This window comes from Schistocerca piceifrons, chromosome 3 (assembly GCF_021461385.2).
Source record: "Schistocerca piceifrons isolate TAMUIC-IGC-003096 chromosome 3, iqSchPice1.1, whole genome shotgun sequence".
NCBI lineage: Eukaryota > Metazoa > Arthropoda > Insecta > Orthoptera > Acrididae > Schistocerca > Schistocerca piceifrons.
Genome location: NC_060140.1, coordinates 537,581,686 through 537,597,880, shown reverse-complemented (window position 1 = coordinate 537,597,880; position 16,195 = coordinate 537,581,686). Strand labels below are relative to the sequence as shown.

The window sequence follows — 16,195 nt, the reverse complement described above, 5'->3', positions numbered from 1 at the left end:
TATAAAACATCAAGAGCGCAACGAATTGATAGCTTTATTTCCTTTGCGTGATAAAAACCGTAAAAATTACTAATCTTTAGTGGATTTCGTCGAAACGAATCAGCTCAGCCCTATGTCTTCCCACATACATTATCTCTTCAGCTTACCTGCATATCAACACAATTGACTCTACTTTCTCTATAGCATGACATATGGTGCTTTTCTGCATCCAAACAGTTTGCACTGCACGTGTGAAAACGTGAACAGTATGAATCTACAATTTGTGTTCACTTCCGGACAGATCTGAAATTACGTCTGGAGCATGTAAATTCGATAGGAGCACGTGCAGGCCCGACCACACGGCTCTGACAAACATGCCCTCAGCCACCCGTCAGAGGTGTGCGCTCATCATCATCGACCTTCACTGCGTGCAAACTAAACGCTGCATCCAGACGGATATAACACGTCGTGTCACAGAGTCGAGTCGGCATAAGCATTCATCTGCTCTGCAACCAACATAAATTGCTCAGAAAATATTTTCCTCCACCTCGAAGGCTAGCATAATGGCGTTTCTTAATCTTAGATCTTTACTGCTTTGACCGCAGGATATCGATGCGTGCAGCAACCTGTGTAGTAAAGGTAAACTAGAATACAATTCACATGTCGTTGGCGTACACGGTAATGACGTCACTTGCTCATCCATACCCTGTCATGAGAGACAATACGTAAAAGATCGGTCTAGTTGCTGTAGCCTGCGACCAGTTACACCAGATGCTATAAATCAATGGATTACATTTATCCCGAGAAAAAAGGATCGTATCTGAGCACTACCGTTTTGCGTATTTCCGCCCAGACAGTACATTTCCGCCTCCTTGTAATCTACGTGGTCTTTAGGCATACTATATGAGTCAAATTGCAACTCCACGTCCTCCACTCTAGCCCTGAGGCAAAATTGAAGATTTTCAAGGGAACATGAGGAAACGGACTCATTTCGGAGGCGTTGGGTACATTTTACTGACGAATGAGGTATTCAAACGTCGCCGTAATCTTAGTACCAGAGTGTGGAGGCGGTCAGATACCGGACACTAGGTACGTCTCAGGTATGCAATTCAATGATTTCCTCGTTATCGATCTAATATGAGGGCTGTCCGATAACTGGTCAGATCTTTCAGTCTCGTACCCAGCTATTCAGCCTTTCAAGAAGGGAACACACACTGTCAAACTCGTGAGCAGCCACTGATATGAGTCCGATTTAGCGTGTTTGTAATCGCATGAATGTAGAAGTGTGTTGTCTCTGCAACCTTCCCCACACTCTCAATGGCCTCAGAAGAGCCGCCGTCGTGAAGAGAGCAGGCTTTTGCGGCAACATATCATCCATCTTGTAGGCTGCTTCTCTATGAGGTTCCAAGCATGTTACTCGTTCCATCTACACTGTGATCCAATATACTGAATACTATCTAGGGGAAGATTTTGAATTCACAGAAGGCATGGGTGTGTGTGTTGTCCTTAGCGTAATTTAGTTTAAGTTAGATTAAGTAGTGGGTAAGCTTACGGACCGATGACCTCATCAGTTTGGTCTAATAACACCTTAACACAATTTTCCAAAATTTCCCTGTATTTTCAAAATTTTCATTAGGTGGTGGAGCTCGTTGAAAGTAGAGTTTGTTATAGTTTCGTAGTTGGGCCAAAGCAATTTACCTACTCCTCCCAGATATAGAATGCATTGTATCAAATCAGTGAATGTAACAACTGTTATACTAGAGGGCGGTGTACAATCACCAATATTAAGTTGCCATTGCTACAACTGAGAAGAAGCATGAAGTTCTATAGACCGTTGCCTGACTACTGAGTTAACCAGTCATAAATTTTATTGGCTGGATCAAGTTTCTAAATAGAGGAAACAGAAAAACAACTATGAACTTAAATTTCACAGCTGCATAGAAAGAATACTGGAGAATTGTCTGCTGCCTGTGTCTGCTCTAGCATATCAAATGGCTCTGAGCACTATGGGACTTAACCTCTGAGGTCACCAGTCCCTAGAACTTAGAACTACTTAAACCTGACTAACATAAGGACATCACACACATCCATGCCCGAGGCAGGATTTGAACCCGCGACCGTAGCGGTCGTGCGGTTCCAGACTGAAGCGCCTAGAACCGCTCGGCCACACTGGCCGGCCTCTAACATATCAGTAGTTTTTTTTTGTGACGAGTGATGGTGAGTAAGTAAGGTACGGTACGCGTAATATCAGTTGCCCTCACGTGTCTACCTGTTCAGGTAAGCACAGTTTGGTTGCGCGCCGCACGCTCTCCCCTTCCAACTTGTCCCATTGCACAGTGTGTCAGGGTATGCAGAGTCGAGGCCAAGCGGTGTATACATAGGAGCATGGGCAGGAGCGCGCATCAATGCAGTGTGCTAATGAGATAGCATTGCTTTGTACCACGTGTACATTGAGCAACAAATAGCGTAGAAGCATAGATTAAACACATCGAAAAAGGTGTAATCACTGTGTTCGATGCTTTTAATTACAAGCACATAGCACTTATCAATCGATAAAAGCATTCTCACAAAACATTCCTCAAATTAGTAAGTAACTTGTAATACATGTATAATACCGCCTATTTTACTCCTCACGTTTCAAGCTATCTCCATACAAAATTTCATGGAATCGGTTCAGTACCTTAGCCATGAAAACGTAACGGATAGAACTACTTCCTCTTTTATAACATTAATATGGCAAAAACTTACATTTAAGTAAGACACGTTTTTTCGAGATCCGATTTTGATTTAATAAAGCCTATGCCGTGCAAAAGCTATGCTGAAGTTAGCTGCGAAAACACCATCAAAATTCCCGTAGCAGTTTCGGAGAAGCGTGTTCAAAAAGACGGATAGAAACACGACATCTTTACAGATTTGTTACTATTGTAAATAAGTAAGGCAAAAAAAAGTTAATTCACTTTCCTGAAATCATTAATAAACTCTATTTTGCGAAAATTTCATCCTGTCACGGGAGCAATGTAAGAATGAATATGACCTGCAACATTACACGTTGGAACCTATGTTAACCGCTAATGTGAAAAAGTAATAATTTTGGATCGATGCCACTTCTGCTACATAACAGTGGTATATTATACTTTAAACCTACAAAGAAATCGACACAAATGTAATGGGCTTCCATTTGCAAAATTAGTATGAGCTTCAACGAGAAACGTTACATCTCTAAACAGTAATACGACAAAAAAGGAACTAATAAATAGTCTTGTATCGGTGAAATACAGAAATGTCTCCCAATAATACGCTTCCCCATTAGTCACCACTCACCGTTTTCAGCTGATGTTCCACCTATCATAATGGGCACATGGCTGAAACGACCCTCCTTCAATGCAGTTATCGGTGACTCAGACAGAAGGCTGCCATTAACTTGCGGTTCTATTGTCGGTGCCCAAATTAGGAATGAAATGTACAGTTTCTCCTGCAACAAACACTACTTGCACAACACTTCTATTTGGCACAATGAAAGAAATTAGTTTATACTGTTACATTAAATCTAATTTCTGTTTTAGTTTTTATGAAGCAGTTTTAGTGAAAGTGTTGCTGTTCTGTCTCATAACGACAACAAATCAGTCGTGCTACTTTTCTGGCTGAGAGTGTTAGGATCACTGTGTTAATGAAACTGTTCGATGTTCTTTAAAAAGCTTTTGTCAGTCTTTTTCTGTTTACTGTTTTATACTTTCTGTGTAGCCGATGCATTTCTCAATTCACAGCTACAGAAACAATATGGAGTACTCCTTAAAGACATTTATTCTTCTAAAATATAATTAGAAACGTAAGAAAACACTTTCGATAAGGATACTCCTATAAAAGTTCCGAGGGATCCGAAAACCATCCAGAACGAGATCTCCCATTGTACTTCGTGGATCGGCTTGTGTCACCTGTTCGCGGGACGAGAAAGAAACTGTTGTTGTTTGAAACTGAAAAACTCTCAGTTCTCTGATGGGTACTTGATAATGTGTTGATGTCCCGAGTTACAGTAATTCGGTACCTGATTCCTCTTCGTATAATAAAAGTACTATGTTTCATTGGAATGTGCATTTAAAATAGAATAAATTTGGGACATGCACATTTTACAATTTTATAGACACAACACCGCAGGATTTCTTATTTTTAAGGGAAATCACTAGAAATGAAAATATTTTGGAAACAAGTTTTGAAGAAAATATTGAAGTTATTTATTTTTTAATGGAGAAGGCAGAATTCTAAAGTTATTCTTAACTTGGATTTCACCAGTGGAAGCGGCCGGCCGCTGTGGCCGAGCGGTTCTAAGCGCTTCAGGCCGGAACTGCGCCACTGCTACGGTCGCAGGTTCGAATCCTGCCTAGCACATGGATGTGTGTGATGCCCTTAGGTTAGTTAGCTTTAAGTAGTTCTAAGTTCTAGGGGACTGATGACTTCAGATGTTAAGTCCCATAGTGCTCAGAGCCATTTGAGCCACCAGTGGAAGCGGCTCGTTTCACTGCAAAAACTTGTTAATGTCAACATTAACTGTGATGAAGAAATCACATTTTAGGAGTTGATAGTGTAGCCATTACTGTAAAGTGGAAACCGCAGGAGCTGCTTTAGAACGTGACGTCAAAAAGAGGGTGGTCCCTTATAATTTTCTGGAATGTCGGTCTTCTGATTGGCTGCAGCGAGAACCTCTCGTGGAACCTCATGGATCTGTGATTCCTGAGTGCTCATGACAGTGACGTTTGTACTGCGTACCGTGAAGTGCTGAAGGCACATCCTTAAGAAAGAGGTCACACTAACCACGCGGGTGGCATGGTGAAAGGCGTTAATTCAGATTCTCTTGTCCACTCCATTCCTTTTTCCAGAAAAGGGCAGATCCTGCGTGCTTAGGCGAAAAGTAAAAGCCAAACATGAGTAAAACACATTTTACTTTGGTTTATTATGATAAAACGTATTGTCGGCTAATGAGTGACTCCCGTTTAATTAGATTATCTTTTTTTTATTTTTCGTTTTCAAATTTACTTCATTCTTTCATGTTGGCTTAATTGCATGCTATGTGCTTTATTATATACAGCTATACGGAAACTCTTAGGATCGAGAGGGACTTTCTCCCGGAGAAATGGAAACAATGTGTTCTGGGTAAATTCAGTCAAACAGGCATCATGGGAAAACTAGCTTTTGATAAAAATTTATTTCTCTATCTAGACACACATGCTCTGCATTAGCATCAAGTCTGCCGCCTGTTCAAACTTCACAATCTCAGTAGTGTGCCGCAGAAAATTTAGTCCAGTCACGGTAATGTAACCACCTTTCAAAAGCCTCGTAACTTCCTTTTGACTGGCAGACCGCTGCGAGACGTCCGACGTCCAGCAAGAGCGCCAGTGCTCCTTTGGGAGGCACCGACAGGGCTGTGCAGCCGTGCTGACTCCAGTGCCGCCGCCAGCTGTGCTGGTTCCCTCGATTGAGGATTCATTACGCCAACAGCCCGAACGTGGTTGTCCCGCAGATACTCCACTTGGTTTAACTCTGGGAAGTTTGCTGGCAACAGTACAGCAAGCTAATCTCAATGTTCTTTGAACCACGCACTTTCACTGCGAGCTGTGTGAGACGTTCCCATTCTCCTGCTGGTACATGTCCCTGTGCCGAGGAAAAATAAACTGGACATGGCCCCCAAGGATAGCTCAAACTAGTGTTCACCCATTGTGCCTTCCAGATCACATCAGAAAGAGAAAGCCTTGAAAGAATCCCACATACCATAATGCGTGCACGGTGTTTGCTTTAAGACTATTACGTCGAACACATCAACTACCATTCGTCCGAGGGAGCACAAAACATGATTCGCGTCAAAGGGCTGTTGAATCTGTCTGATAGTCGATTCCTCAGCGCACCAGACAGTCCGTTCGGGTAGCCGCCCAGCGAGGAAGACTTGTGTAAACGGCTCTCAGCAACGCGAGATAATTTTCTTGTATGGCCTGGCCTGTCTCCCACGGAGTTACACATCGTCTCCACAGCGTCCGTGGGTTCCAAACTCGCAGAGAGCATTTTCGGCAGTGCTCTATTTTGCTACGCCAGGTCACGTGCCACCGCCGAACTGTTCTAAGTCACATGCGCCATACACTCCAAGTCGGCAATACTAGCAGTTCCCTTCTGGACGCATCAAGAATTCCGTTCCAGCGCTTCAAGTTTGAAGTACTAGCAGTCTCAGATCAGCGCATTAAGCTGGTAGACCGAGCCCAGTTCATCGTGGTCTTCACTAGCGGTACATCAACAGCCATAAACCGATATTATCGGCCAATTCGTCGTGGTCTTCCCCAGCAGTACGTCAGCCGTCATCCGCCGGCACTACCAGCCCCGTAACTTCCCAGATCTTCCTCCCGCCACTTTCCGTTCGTGGTCTAGGCACACCATAAACAACGTCACAGGAGAGACATTTCTGTTGTATGAAGTTATGTGGATATTCAAGCAAGGACTTTATCGTTCAGTTTTGTTTTGTTAATAAACTGTAGTGTTTCAATGTCTCTTAGATCCATCCGCGGTACGAAGATACTTTAAAGGACACCAGTCGCCACTCACTGGACTTCTGGCTGCGGCACTGTGTGCGAATTCCAGCCCTCATAGCCGATGGACTGTTCTCAGCATGGGTGCACGGATCAGATGCAAGCTGCAGGGCCCCATGCGCAGCAACATGTGCTGAACGAGTGTTGAGGAGATACCGTTTATAGCCGCTTGGTTCATATGGGCGACCAGTTGCTCAACGGTTTCACTTCTATTCGGCTGTACCCGTCTCCGTAGCCGGGTCGTCCTGCCCTGTCACTTGTGGCCCATCGTGTGCCACGTTTACCTCGCCGCCGGTCTGGATAGTGCCGTTTTGTCACTTACGGTATACTTTAACTAGCTGGTACCCAAACTGTTTACGACTTAGCCGTTTGGGAAATGCTTCCGCTCATGACCCGTTTTTGGCGTCAGATAAATAGCTCATTTACTGCATTACTGTTATCTGCGGTCCCCAGTGGCAGGCTTTATATACCCTACGCAGCAAATGCTGCCATCTGACCTCTGTGAGTTGTTAATGCACGTTGACGTCAACGTAAACGATGTTCACATTAATGTCACTGCACCATGTGGTAGATCCACTTGAGGACCGAATACGTAGTGAAACTGAATTTGATTGATAGAAACTGATCTCCAGATGAGGTCACCCCGCACTGGGCGCCAAAAATGTAATGAAGTCAACAAGTTTGGAAAAGTTAATACTTGAAAATCAGATGACACTGAAAAGAAACCTACACATGACGTATATTATTGGATGAAAAATACAAGTGTATATATATATATATATATATATATATATATATATATATATATATATATATAAGCAGGAGGGTCTTGGGGAGAGGGGGCAGGGGGGATGGATCATTTCATCCTATCACTGGACACTCAGTTTTACATGAAGGTGTATGCGGAAAGTCCGACATCGAAGTGAAATGTCGATCACCCTTCGTTATGTGTGTGGCTGCGGTTGACTTCTTTCTCAGTTCTGTGACTCGGCGGCGACGTTCTAGACTGCTTAAATCGTTCCTTTTTCCGCACTGGCTGACCTATCCCTAAGATACAGCATATCCCAAGAAGCAGACGTGGTATTACCCTACTTCCGTTCAGTGTCTTTGTCTACGGTGGTTATAACTGAGCGAGGTGGCGCAGTGAACTCGCATTCGGGAGGACGACGGTTCAATCCCGCGTCCGGCCATCCAGATTTAGGTTTCCCGAGATTTCCCTAAATCTCTTCAGGCAAATGCCGGGATCGTTTCTTTGAAACGGGCACGGCCGACTTTCTTCCCCATCCTTCCATAATATAATGAGGCCGATGACCTGTATGTTTGGTCTCCTCCCCCAAAACAGCCCAATCCCCTGCGGTGTTATCTCCGCGGCGCGGTGTCTTCATAAAATTTGCAGGTTGAAGTAAGAGAGTCGAGAGGGAACTGCAGGCGGGTGCTTAAAGATTCAGCATGGAAACACAGAGTTCGACAGGGAACAACGATGAGAATGTCACAGTGTGATAATAGACGTCATACTTTATGCAGGGTTCTGAGGACTGAGAAGATAGCTCACTGTCTCTCTTCTCCTGCCCGTTTCCTCTCTCACTGCATATCTGACTTCACACAGCCTGATTGATCCATCTGACTGTTCTCCACGTTGTGACACTTCCCAGCGCTGGTTGTTGGTTCCCTAGTCAGTTGCACTATCCCAGGATTTTCTTCTAGTATTTGTCTGCGTTTCTGATTTGTCAATAAAGCATCGAACAAACATTTTTAAACTATTACCAATTGTTTGTAACTCGGCAGCTTCTCTCTTGCTGTCTATCAGACTTTAAACAGGGCAACCCCCTCCCCCCTCCATCCCTCCGTTCGAAGCAGGCACCGCATTTAAGCCATACCCGTCGACCTTTTGCGAAAATCTCATATACAATTGGCGGTGTGAGTGTCACTCTTGTCTTGTGCGCGTGACGCCGAATTACAAGGGGTGGACAAAAATATGGGAACACCAAAACACAACACAATGCCATGCCTAATACGGTGTAGAAAAAGACACTACTTACTCTAAGTTTTTCCTTTCTCCCCTAGTGTACTGCTGGGAGGTACGTCATTCTTACCACGTAGGATTGACAGTGGAGATCGAAAAAATTCAAAGAAAGGCAACTCATTTTGTATTATGGCGACATAACGGAGAGGGTGTCATGGATATGATACACGAGTTTGGATGGCAATCATTGGAGCACAGGTGCTTTTGACCTGTGATTTTCAAGAGTGGGAAGGTATGGCAACAGAATGAAAGTGCTTGGATGAACACTCTTCCAGAACTTAAGCACGAAATGCCGTGACTGTTGGTATCCAAAGTAGCTTCCAGTCGTTGCAGAATGGATAAATATAGATCTTGCATGAGTTTAAATGGAATCTTATATTATTCTTCCCGCAAAATAGTGCCGGAATGATCGCGGTGGATGTAGGAAACACGTTGAATCTCAATACACGTCTTGTATCGTTCAGGGCAATCTTATACCATTCTTCCTACAAGATAGTGGCACGTTTAGATAACAATGATGGAGGTGGATAGCGGTCACTTACGTTTCTCTCCAAAGTAAACCACAGTGGCCCAATAACACACAGATCTGGAGACTGGAGGAGATCATTCTCGTGCTCACAAAACAAGTCCCCCACAATGCAGGCTGTGTGAACTGTTGCCCTAGTATCATTGAAAACAATGCCACCATTGGAAAACAAACGTTTCACCTTGGGACTGACCCGATCAGCCAAAATGGTCACACAATCCTTCGCAGTAATAATGTGATATTGCATGTCCCATGGAATACCACGATATGGCTACACAAATCATCCTCGAACTCCCTCCGTGTTTCACTCTTAGGACTTAAACTCGGCTAGAGGTGTGAAACAAGACCCATTCTATCAAATGCCTTTTTTCAGTTGCTCTATTGTCCAAAGTTTATGGCTTCAACACCACGTACCCCTGTTACCGGCATTTGTAGGAATGATGAGCTGTTTTTAAATTCCAGCTCACCCTGCAATTCCCTGCTTTTGGAGATCTCTTCGTCTTGTTTTGGTGCTCACAGGGTTCGCGAGTGCGACAGTCAGTTCTGCACTGTCTTTTTCAGCTGTTATTTTTCGTCACAATAGACTTCAATGACAGTCTGTCACAATCACTCAACACACACTTTCGTTCGCGTTGTGACTTATCGGACGATATTCTTCCGCTCTTGCTGTATGCTGCATAAATATTCGGTACGGTGCGTCTTAAAGTTATTGTTATATTGCGTGAGCCGTGTGCGGCTCGCGTTGATGTCGTTCATAGCTTGGCATCTTGTAATAGCGATAGAGGCGTCTCGTTTTCTTATTGTGTTAACTAGCGCCACTATGTTTGCTCGCCAGATCTCTCCGTGAGTGGCAGCAGCAGCAGCAGCTTATCAATAGCGCGTATTGTGATACCATGTTGCGAGCGGCCTCTAGTTTTTCCGGGTCGTCATGCATCGAGCTAGGGGAGTTGGGACGGAGCAGCAGTGAGCTCTGGACAGCCAGTACTCTCCCGACCGCTGGCGACACACATGCACTGTCCGACGGAACGATGTGGTTGCGAGAGTGCACCACCACGCCAAGGATCGGATTCAGCGAGTTTTAGTTGAATGGACCGTGACATTCGAGTAGTGCAACTTTCACTTTTGTGTGCGTGTCTACCAGTAGAAGTGACCTCATGGCAGTAATTGTCAGTCGACGATTTATACTGGGAACTTTCACTTAAGTGGGGGCGACTGACGGTTGGTCGTTCGGTCGGCCGTCGCAGCGGACGACGTGCATTTGGTCTTCCGACCGCTTCTGCCTTCTCTGTGTTTGTGCCGACTTATAATTCATCCGTGTTGCTTCACAGTGGCTGGTTTTAGTATTGTAAGTTGTTGATGGAATTGTTTTCCCGGATCCGTGTGTATCTTGTGCTTTTGAATGAGCAGTTATTTTAATGCTGCCTGCGTGCTGGATTTGGAGATGGGGAGTGGCGAACGGGCGTCAGGTCGGTTGGGGGCGCAGCAGCGAGCAGGAGGAGTAGCTGCGAGGGCGACGAATTCGTTGCACTCCATACCCAGGATGTTTAAGTTAAGTGAAGAGTTAACTGCTAATGCAACCTCGACTATTCTGAGATCTCGCCTTTTGGTCGGCGGGTTATTGATCCCAGGGCCCCTGAGCCTGGCGGCAACGAGTGAAGTGCTTCGAGGCGGTGAAGTATTGCAGCCGTCTTTCTCTATTTGTTATTCATCTTTGAATTTAGTATTGTTCTTATTAGTGAAGTGCAAGGTATTTTGTGCCTTGTGGCCGCTAACACCCCAGGTACCTGTCCTGTAGGTTAGCCTACTTTCCGGCAGTGTACCTTCCCTCGTCGTGGTGATGCTGTTCGACACGGCGTGTAGTTCCACTGTTCACTTTTTTTTTTTTTTGGGGGGGGGGGGGGAGGCCTACCTTGGTTCTAGTATTTCCTTCGGCCTTGTGTGTTTTCTGAAGACGTAGTGCTGTCTATCTCTTCGCCCTTGCCTAAAAATATTCCATCGTTGTACCGGTGATCGGACGTTAGGCAGATTGGTTAGTCGGTAGGTCGGCGCTTAAGCTGCCCCTAGTTTGAGTTGCCAGCCTGTTACGTGAATACAATTCTTGGCTGCGAGTCTCACCTTATGTTCGGTTTGAGTTACCTTCACAGGCCGACCCTTGGAAGACTTGCTGTGAACCAACTTGCCTGATTCCTTAGTTTATAATGCTTGTTTTAAGGATATTTGTAATGTTATAATTATTGTTGGTGTGGCCTTCATCCGAGCAACAATTTAATTTCTTTCGTGATAAGGCCTTCAGCCGCGTTACAGTAACTATTTTTAACCAAACTTGTTCTAAAAGCAAGGTATTTATTTTAAAAATGCTATTTGGAATTGTTCTTCTGACTTGTAATTCAGGCCTTCAGCCGTTTGTGATTTGACGTTGTGTGTGGCCTTCATCCAAGCAATAATTTCACTTCTTTCATAATAAGGCCTTCAGCCGTGTTACTATAAGTATTTTTTATAAGAAAACTTGTTTCAAAAGCAAAGTATTTGTCGAAATGTGTGCTATTAGGAATTTTTCTTCTGACTTCTAATTCAAGCCTTCAGCCATTTGTTATTTGAAATTGTTTGTGGCCTTCAGCGGAGTAATAATTCCACTTCTTTTATAATAAGGCCTTCAGCCGAGTTACAGTTTGTTCTAAAACGAAGTGTTTATCTTCATATGTGCTATTTGTAATTGTTCTTCTGACTTCTAATTCAGGCCTTGAGCTGTTTGTTGTTTGATGTTATTGTTGGTGGCCTTCGGCACTAAATTGTGTTTACATATTTGTTGTGCAACCGAGAGTAACTGATTACGGCCCCGTCCACAATCGTAACCTTATCCTGCCCCATCCTGAGATACCAGCTCTCAATGCCTCTGCCAAACACTTCACCTCTCTTGGTTACGGAAGCACTCGCCACTCGAGCAGGAACAATTTGCCCAAATACCACCTCATTTAGTTTCGTCATAACGCACTCACAACTATACAGAACAGTGTTCTGACCCCGACTGACGTTAGCAGCATGCTGAGGACATTGAACAGGTACCGCTCGTGGTCAAATACAACAGCGCAACCTGCAGGCTTGTCTAGGATCCGCATTTATATTTAAACATGCATTTCTCTCGATTTTCCGTATTCTTCTCCCACTCCTGTGTGGTAGTATCTCACTAGATAAATAAAAATTTAGTCTTTCTTGCCCTCCCCCTTCACCCATACCTACGGGTTCCAGAGCCTTCGGCCCAAAAACTGTAGCTCACTGCACTGTGACATTCACTTTAAGCCTGGAACGTAGCTCTCTGTCACAGATCGCTCTCAAACTTTCGAGGAAGACGTTCTCTGCCACTATCATTATTGTCATTAATGTCATTTCAGCACATTTATTAATATTACTGTTATCACTATTAGGAGTATCAGCAGCCGTAGCACAAGTACTGTCAGCATTAACTTTGATAGTCCATAGTCAAAATTATTTACTCGCTTTATTATTATAGACAGTCACATCATTTTAATGCTATTTGTCATATTAAAAGGGGTATTTCTTAAGTAACTTTCATGTGAAAAAAGTACTGTTATGTGTGAAACCCTGGTCCAATGTTAAAGCGGCTTAATAGAACAGGCTAAATAAGTAAATGAAAATCAAAATAAAATACTGTTTGTATGAGGTTCAAAACTTAATTTCGATGATCTTGTACTCTCATGTAATGCTGTTATTACACACTAGTGCTGGTTCAAATGGCTCTGAGCACTATGGGACTTAACATTTGAGTTCATCAGTCCCCTAAACTTAGAACAACTTGAACCTAACTAACTTAAGGACATTACACACATCAATGCCCGAGGCAGGATTGGAACCTGCGACCATAGCACCAGCGCGGTTCCGGACTGAAGCGCCTAGAACCGCTCGGCCACAACCACACTGGTGATTTTACCTATTCTATGTAACCTCACGCTACTCTGGAAGACTGTAATTATTGCACTTAACTGTGTACCATATCTAGTTTACTTGCATGCTATCTGCCAATAGTACGTATTACCGCATTTCCAAAAAGTTTTATAATAAAGGATAATTATACTGCACGTGGTTAACGAATCGTACGATTTGCCTTATACGTCCTGTTTTTGGTATAAGGTTTATGTGTGCATTAAACAGCGTTGCCCGAAACTACGTACCTGTTTTTTTATGTACTAAGTTATGGTTTTACTACTTTTACGCTAATAAGTAGTCATACTGATGATTTAGTACAATATTACCACTGCAATTTTTCATGGCCGTGATAAAGTTTCTTTGTAAATCCTGTTTTATTAGCGTTATGCCATGTTGCTGTGAATATAAAACAGAAATCATCAATAATGTTTATATTGTCGTTTCCATCGGTCCTCCTAATTGATAAAGCAAGCATTAAAATGTGCTGAACTATTTGGAAATAGTTTCCAGAGCAGAAGAAGTTCACAGTCTGGTAGCTGACCTCGTCTGTGCTAAGTAGCGACTTGTCCACCAGCAGGTCGGTGGCGTTCACGGACCGCAGGAAGTCCACCAGCTGCTGGGAGTCCTCCGTCTCGAAGCCGAGGACGGCGCCCAGCTTGAAGGCGTGGTAGCGAGGGTTCCGTTCTATAGTCATGGAGGAGGCAAAGGTGCCGCTCTCGATGATCGCTTGCGAAAACAGACCTACACCAAAATGACAAATGCCAGTGAATACGAATTTGCCCGTTCCGATGTTGTAAGTCTGCTTATTAATACTACATGTTGTTGTAGCCTGACTATCATCAAAAGACCTAAGAGCGCATGACAGAATTGAGAAATATTACCATTCCTTTCCTTTCAAAGATTTACTAGTTATACGTCATCCCTACGTTCTTACAAAGGTTCCCACGTATTTACGTTGTCCTACGATCACTCTTTTATCGTGGGAGCCCTCTGAAGTACCGAAAGTTTAATTATAACTACCCTGTACTTGATAGAAGCATTTAAAAGCTGGTCAGCGAGAATGGTAATATTAGTCAACTTATCTGTGATGAACAAGATATTTCACAGCCAGGGAAGACAAAATGAAAGATTTTTGCATTTGACTGAAATTTTAGACAATGTTTTTCTGCTGAATAAACAGCTAGGAAATATTTCAGTTATTGTAATGAATCCAGTGCATGAGGACTCTGCCAAAACATATATTTTCGTAATGTACTTGACATGTGATTCCTGTCAAAAAGCGATGTCCCTATAAAATACGTAATAGACCCGTTATTAGAAGCAGCGCCTGTGGAGACGCAAAGGGCGCGTGAGGTGTGATGTGAGCGTCTGCAGGCGGCGCCACTGACCCGGCGACGCGACGAGGTGCAGGGAGGCGGCGCCGGCGCCCGCGCTCTGCCCCTGCAGCGTCACGCGCTGCGGGTCTCCCCCGAAGCTAGCGATGTTGCTCTGCACCCACACCAGGGCCAGCCGCTGGTCCTTCAGGCCGGCGTTCCCCAGGGCCGCAGAGTCCCCCGTGCTCAGGAATCCTGCAGGTCGTACACAACTGTCTCTGCTACGATATCCGAAAACCATTTCAAACACCTAAACAAAATAAAGGCCTTATAAGGGTACATACAGATGTTGTCTGTGAATAGTTTATTGTGAGATGTTCCGGAAAGCGAAATAAACATTGGATCTTAATTCTTCATGTCTCCGAGTAAGACATATCAGATTTCAAGTTTTTCGACATCTACTCAGACTGCAATCGCTCAACAATGCCAAAGAGTAATAAGGGGAATCCAATTAAATTTAGTTATTATAGCAAGTAACATTTCAGCGACGAGCTGCGAGGAGCGTAGTGTGGAAGACAAAGACGACGCCAGGAGAAGTCGATGAGGTATCTTCAGTGACACTGTGGAGAGGTCTTTCGGAAGCAGTTTCACAATTTATGCCAATCAGTACCGAAACACTTCAATTACGTCGACAAAAAATACGCCACAGTAGCAACGATTTTCAGTAAATGGCTAATGTAGTCTTTTGATTCTCCTACTCTTAATATACGCGTATCTGTATACATTGAAGCTGTGGGAAAGCGTCGGGAGCAGTCTGAGTGATCAGAAGGAACGTGAACCCATTAGAAGCTGTAATAGAGTACCACAGACAGCGACAGATTCTCGGACGCCCATGAGGGGGAATGAACAATTTTTACTGAACATAACCACAGTGTGAAATCAGGCCACAAATACTATGTCCCATAGAGAAAACGCTTGGCAGTAACATTTTATGGCCAGGAAATAGAATGAGGAGACTCGCCACTTTAGTGGACAATCACCTTTGCGCTGAAAATGAAGAAAGCTGGGCGTTTCCCCAGAAAAGCACAAAAAACTAGCAATAAGTAAGTCAAAGATGGTTGCAGGTGCTCAGCTCTGGGCTGTCAAAATCGTGAGAGAACAATGGACGCTTTTACTTTGCAAAAATCAATGTTCATTCGATGTGAAACATGCCAGTATTAGCTGACACAAATAAATTATAGATCAGAAAAAAATACCGGAAAACCTTATTTGCCGAAGAAACAGAGTGTTGCGGCTTGTACGGTAGATAGTGGTAGGATACAAGTCATTGGCTAATCAGCAGGTGATGAAAACACCTGTAAGGAGCACTTCGATTCATAGATACGTAGAAGATCTGCAGGTAAGCAAATTACAATTCAGTGAGAGACGAAAGATGTGGCAAAGCGAGGTTTTCTTTTAATTGTCATTAGATTGGAAGTCAGATGAAGCTCAAGGTGCCGAGTCTCCACCACCGATATAAATGCTGGTAGCCACCGTGGAGTCACCTGAGGTGATACACTGGGTTCTTAGAAACTGGCAAGGGTCGTTGGTTCCACCAATGATAGATGCTGCAGCCACTTCCGCGACCACTTGCAATATTATGGTAAGATCACGCCGCAGGTGCGAGATGAGGTGTAAGGTTTCGTAATCTGGTTACTTCAAGCTTGATTAGGAAGGCTTGCATTTCTATGGTATTCAGCAGTTTGATTTTAACTTCGTCCATACTTGGCCCGTATTTCCTCCTCTAGTACTATCTGTTTCTATTAGCCCTGCAACATCCACTTCTTCATGCCTGATTCTAAGCATGTCA

At 43.9% G+C, this 16,195-nt stretch overlaps 2 protein-coding genes across 2 annotated transcripts in view; one reads left to right on the top strand and one right to left on the bottom strand.

Annotated features, from left to right (window-relative positions):
• LOC124788809 overlaps positions 1-16,195 on the top strand; it is a 334,614-nt gene that overhangs the window by 18,230 nt on the left and 300,189 nt on the right. Inside the window, 1 exon segment of the mRNA XM_047256089.1 lies at positions 14,408-14,557. Coding sequence (XP_047112045.1) covers positions 14,408-14,557 — 150 coding nt within the window.
• The window catches only part of LOC124788336 (para-nitrobenzyl esterase-like), a 61,019-nt gene that overhangs the window by 18,835 nt on the left and 25,989 nt on the right, over positions 1-16,195 (bottom strand). The window contains exons 4-6 of the mRNA XM_047255590.1: positions 14,422-14,601; positions 13,575-13,774; positions 3,301-3,451 (exon numbers count right to left, since the gene is read on the bottom strand). Coding sequence (XP_047111546.1) covers positions 3,301-3,451; positions 13,575-13,774; positions 14,422-14,601 — 531 coding nt within the window. The remainder of the gene's footprint in view (positions 1-3,300; positions 3,452-13,574; positions 13,775-14,421; positions 14,602-16,195) is intronic.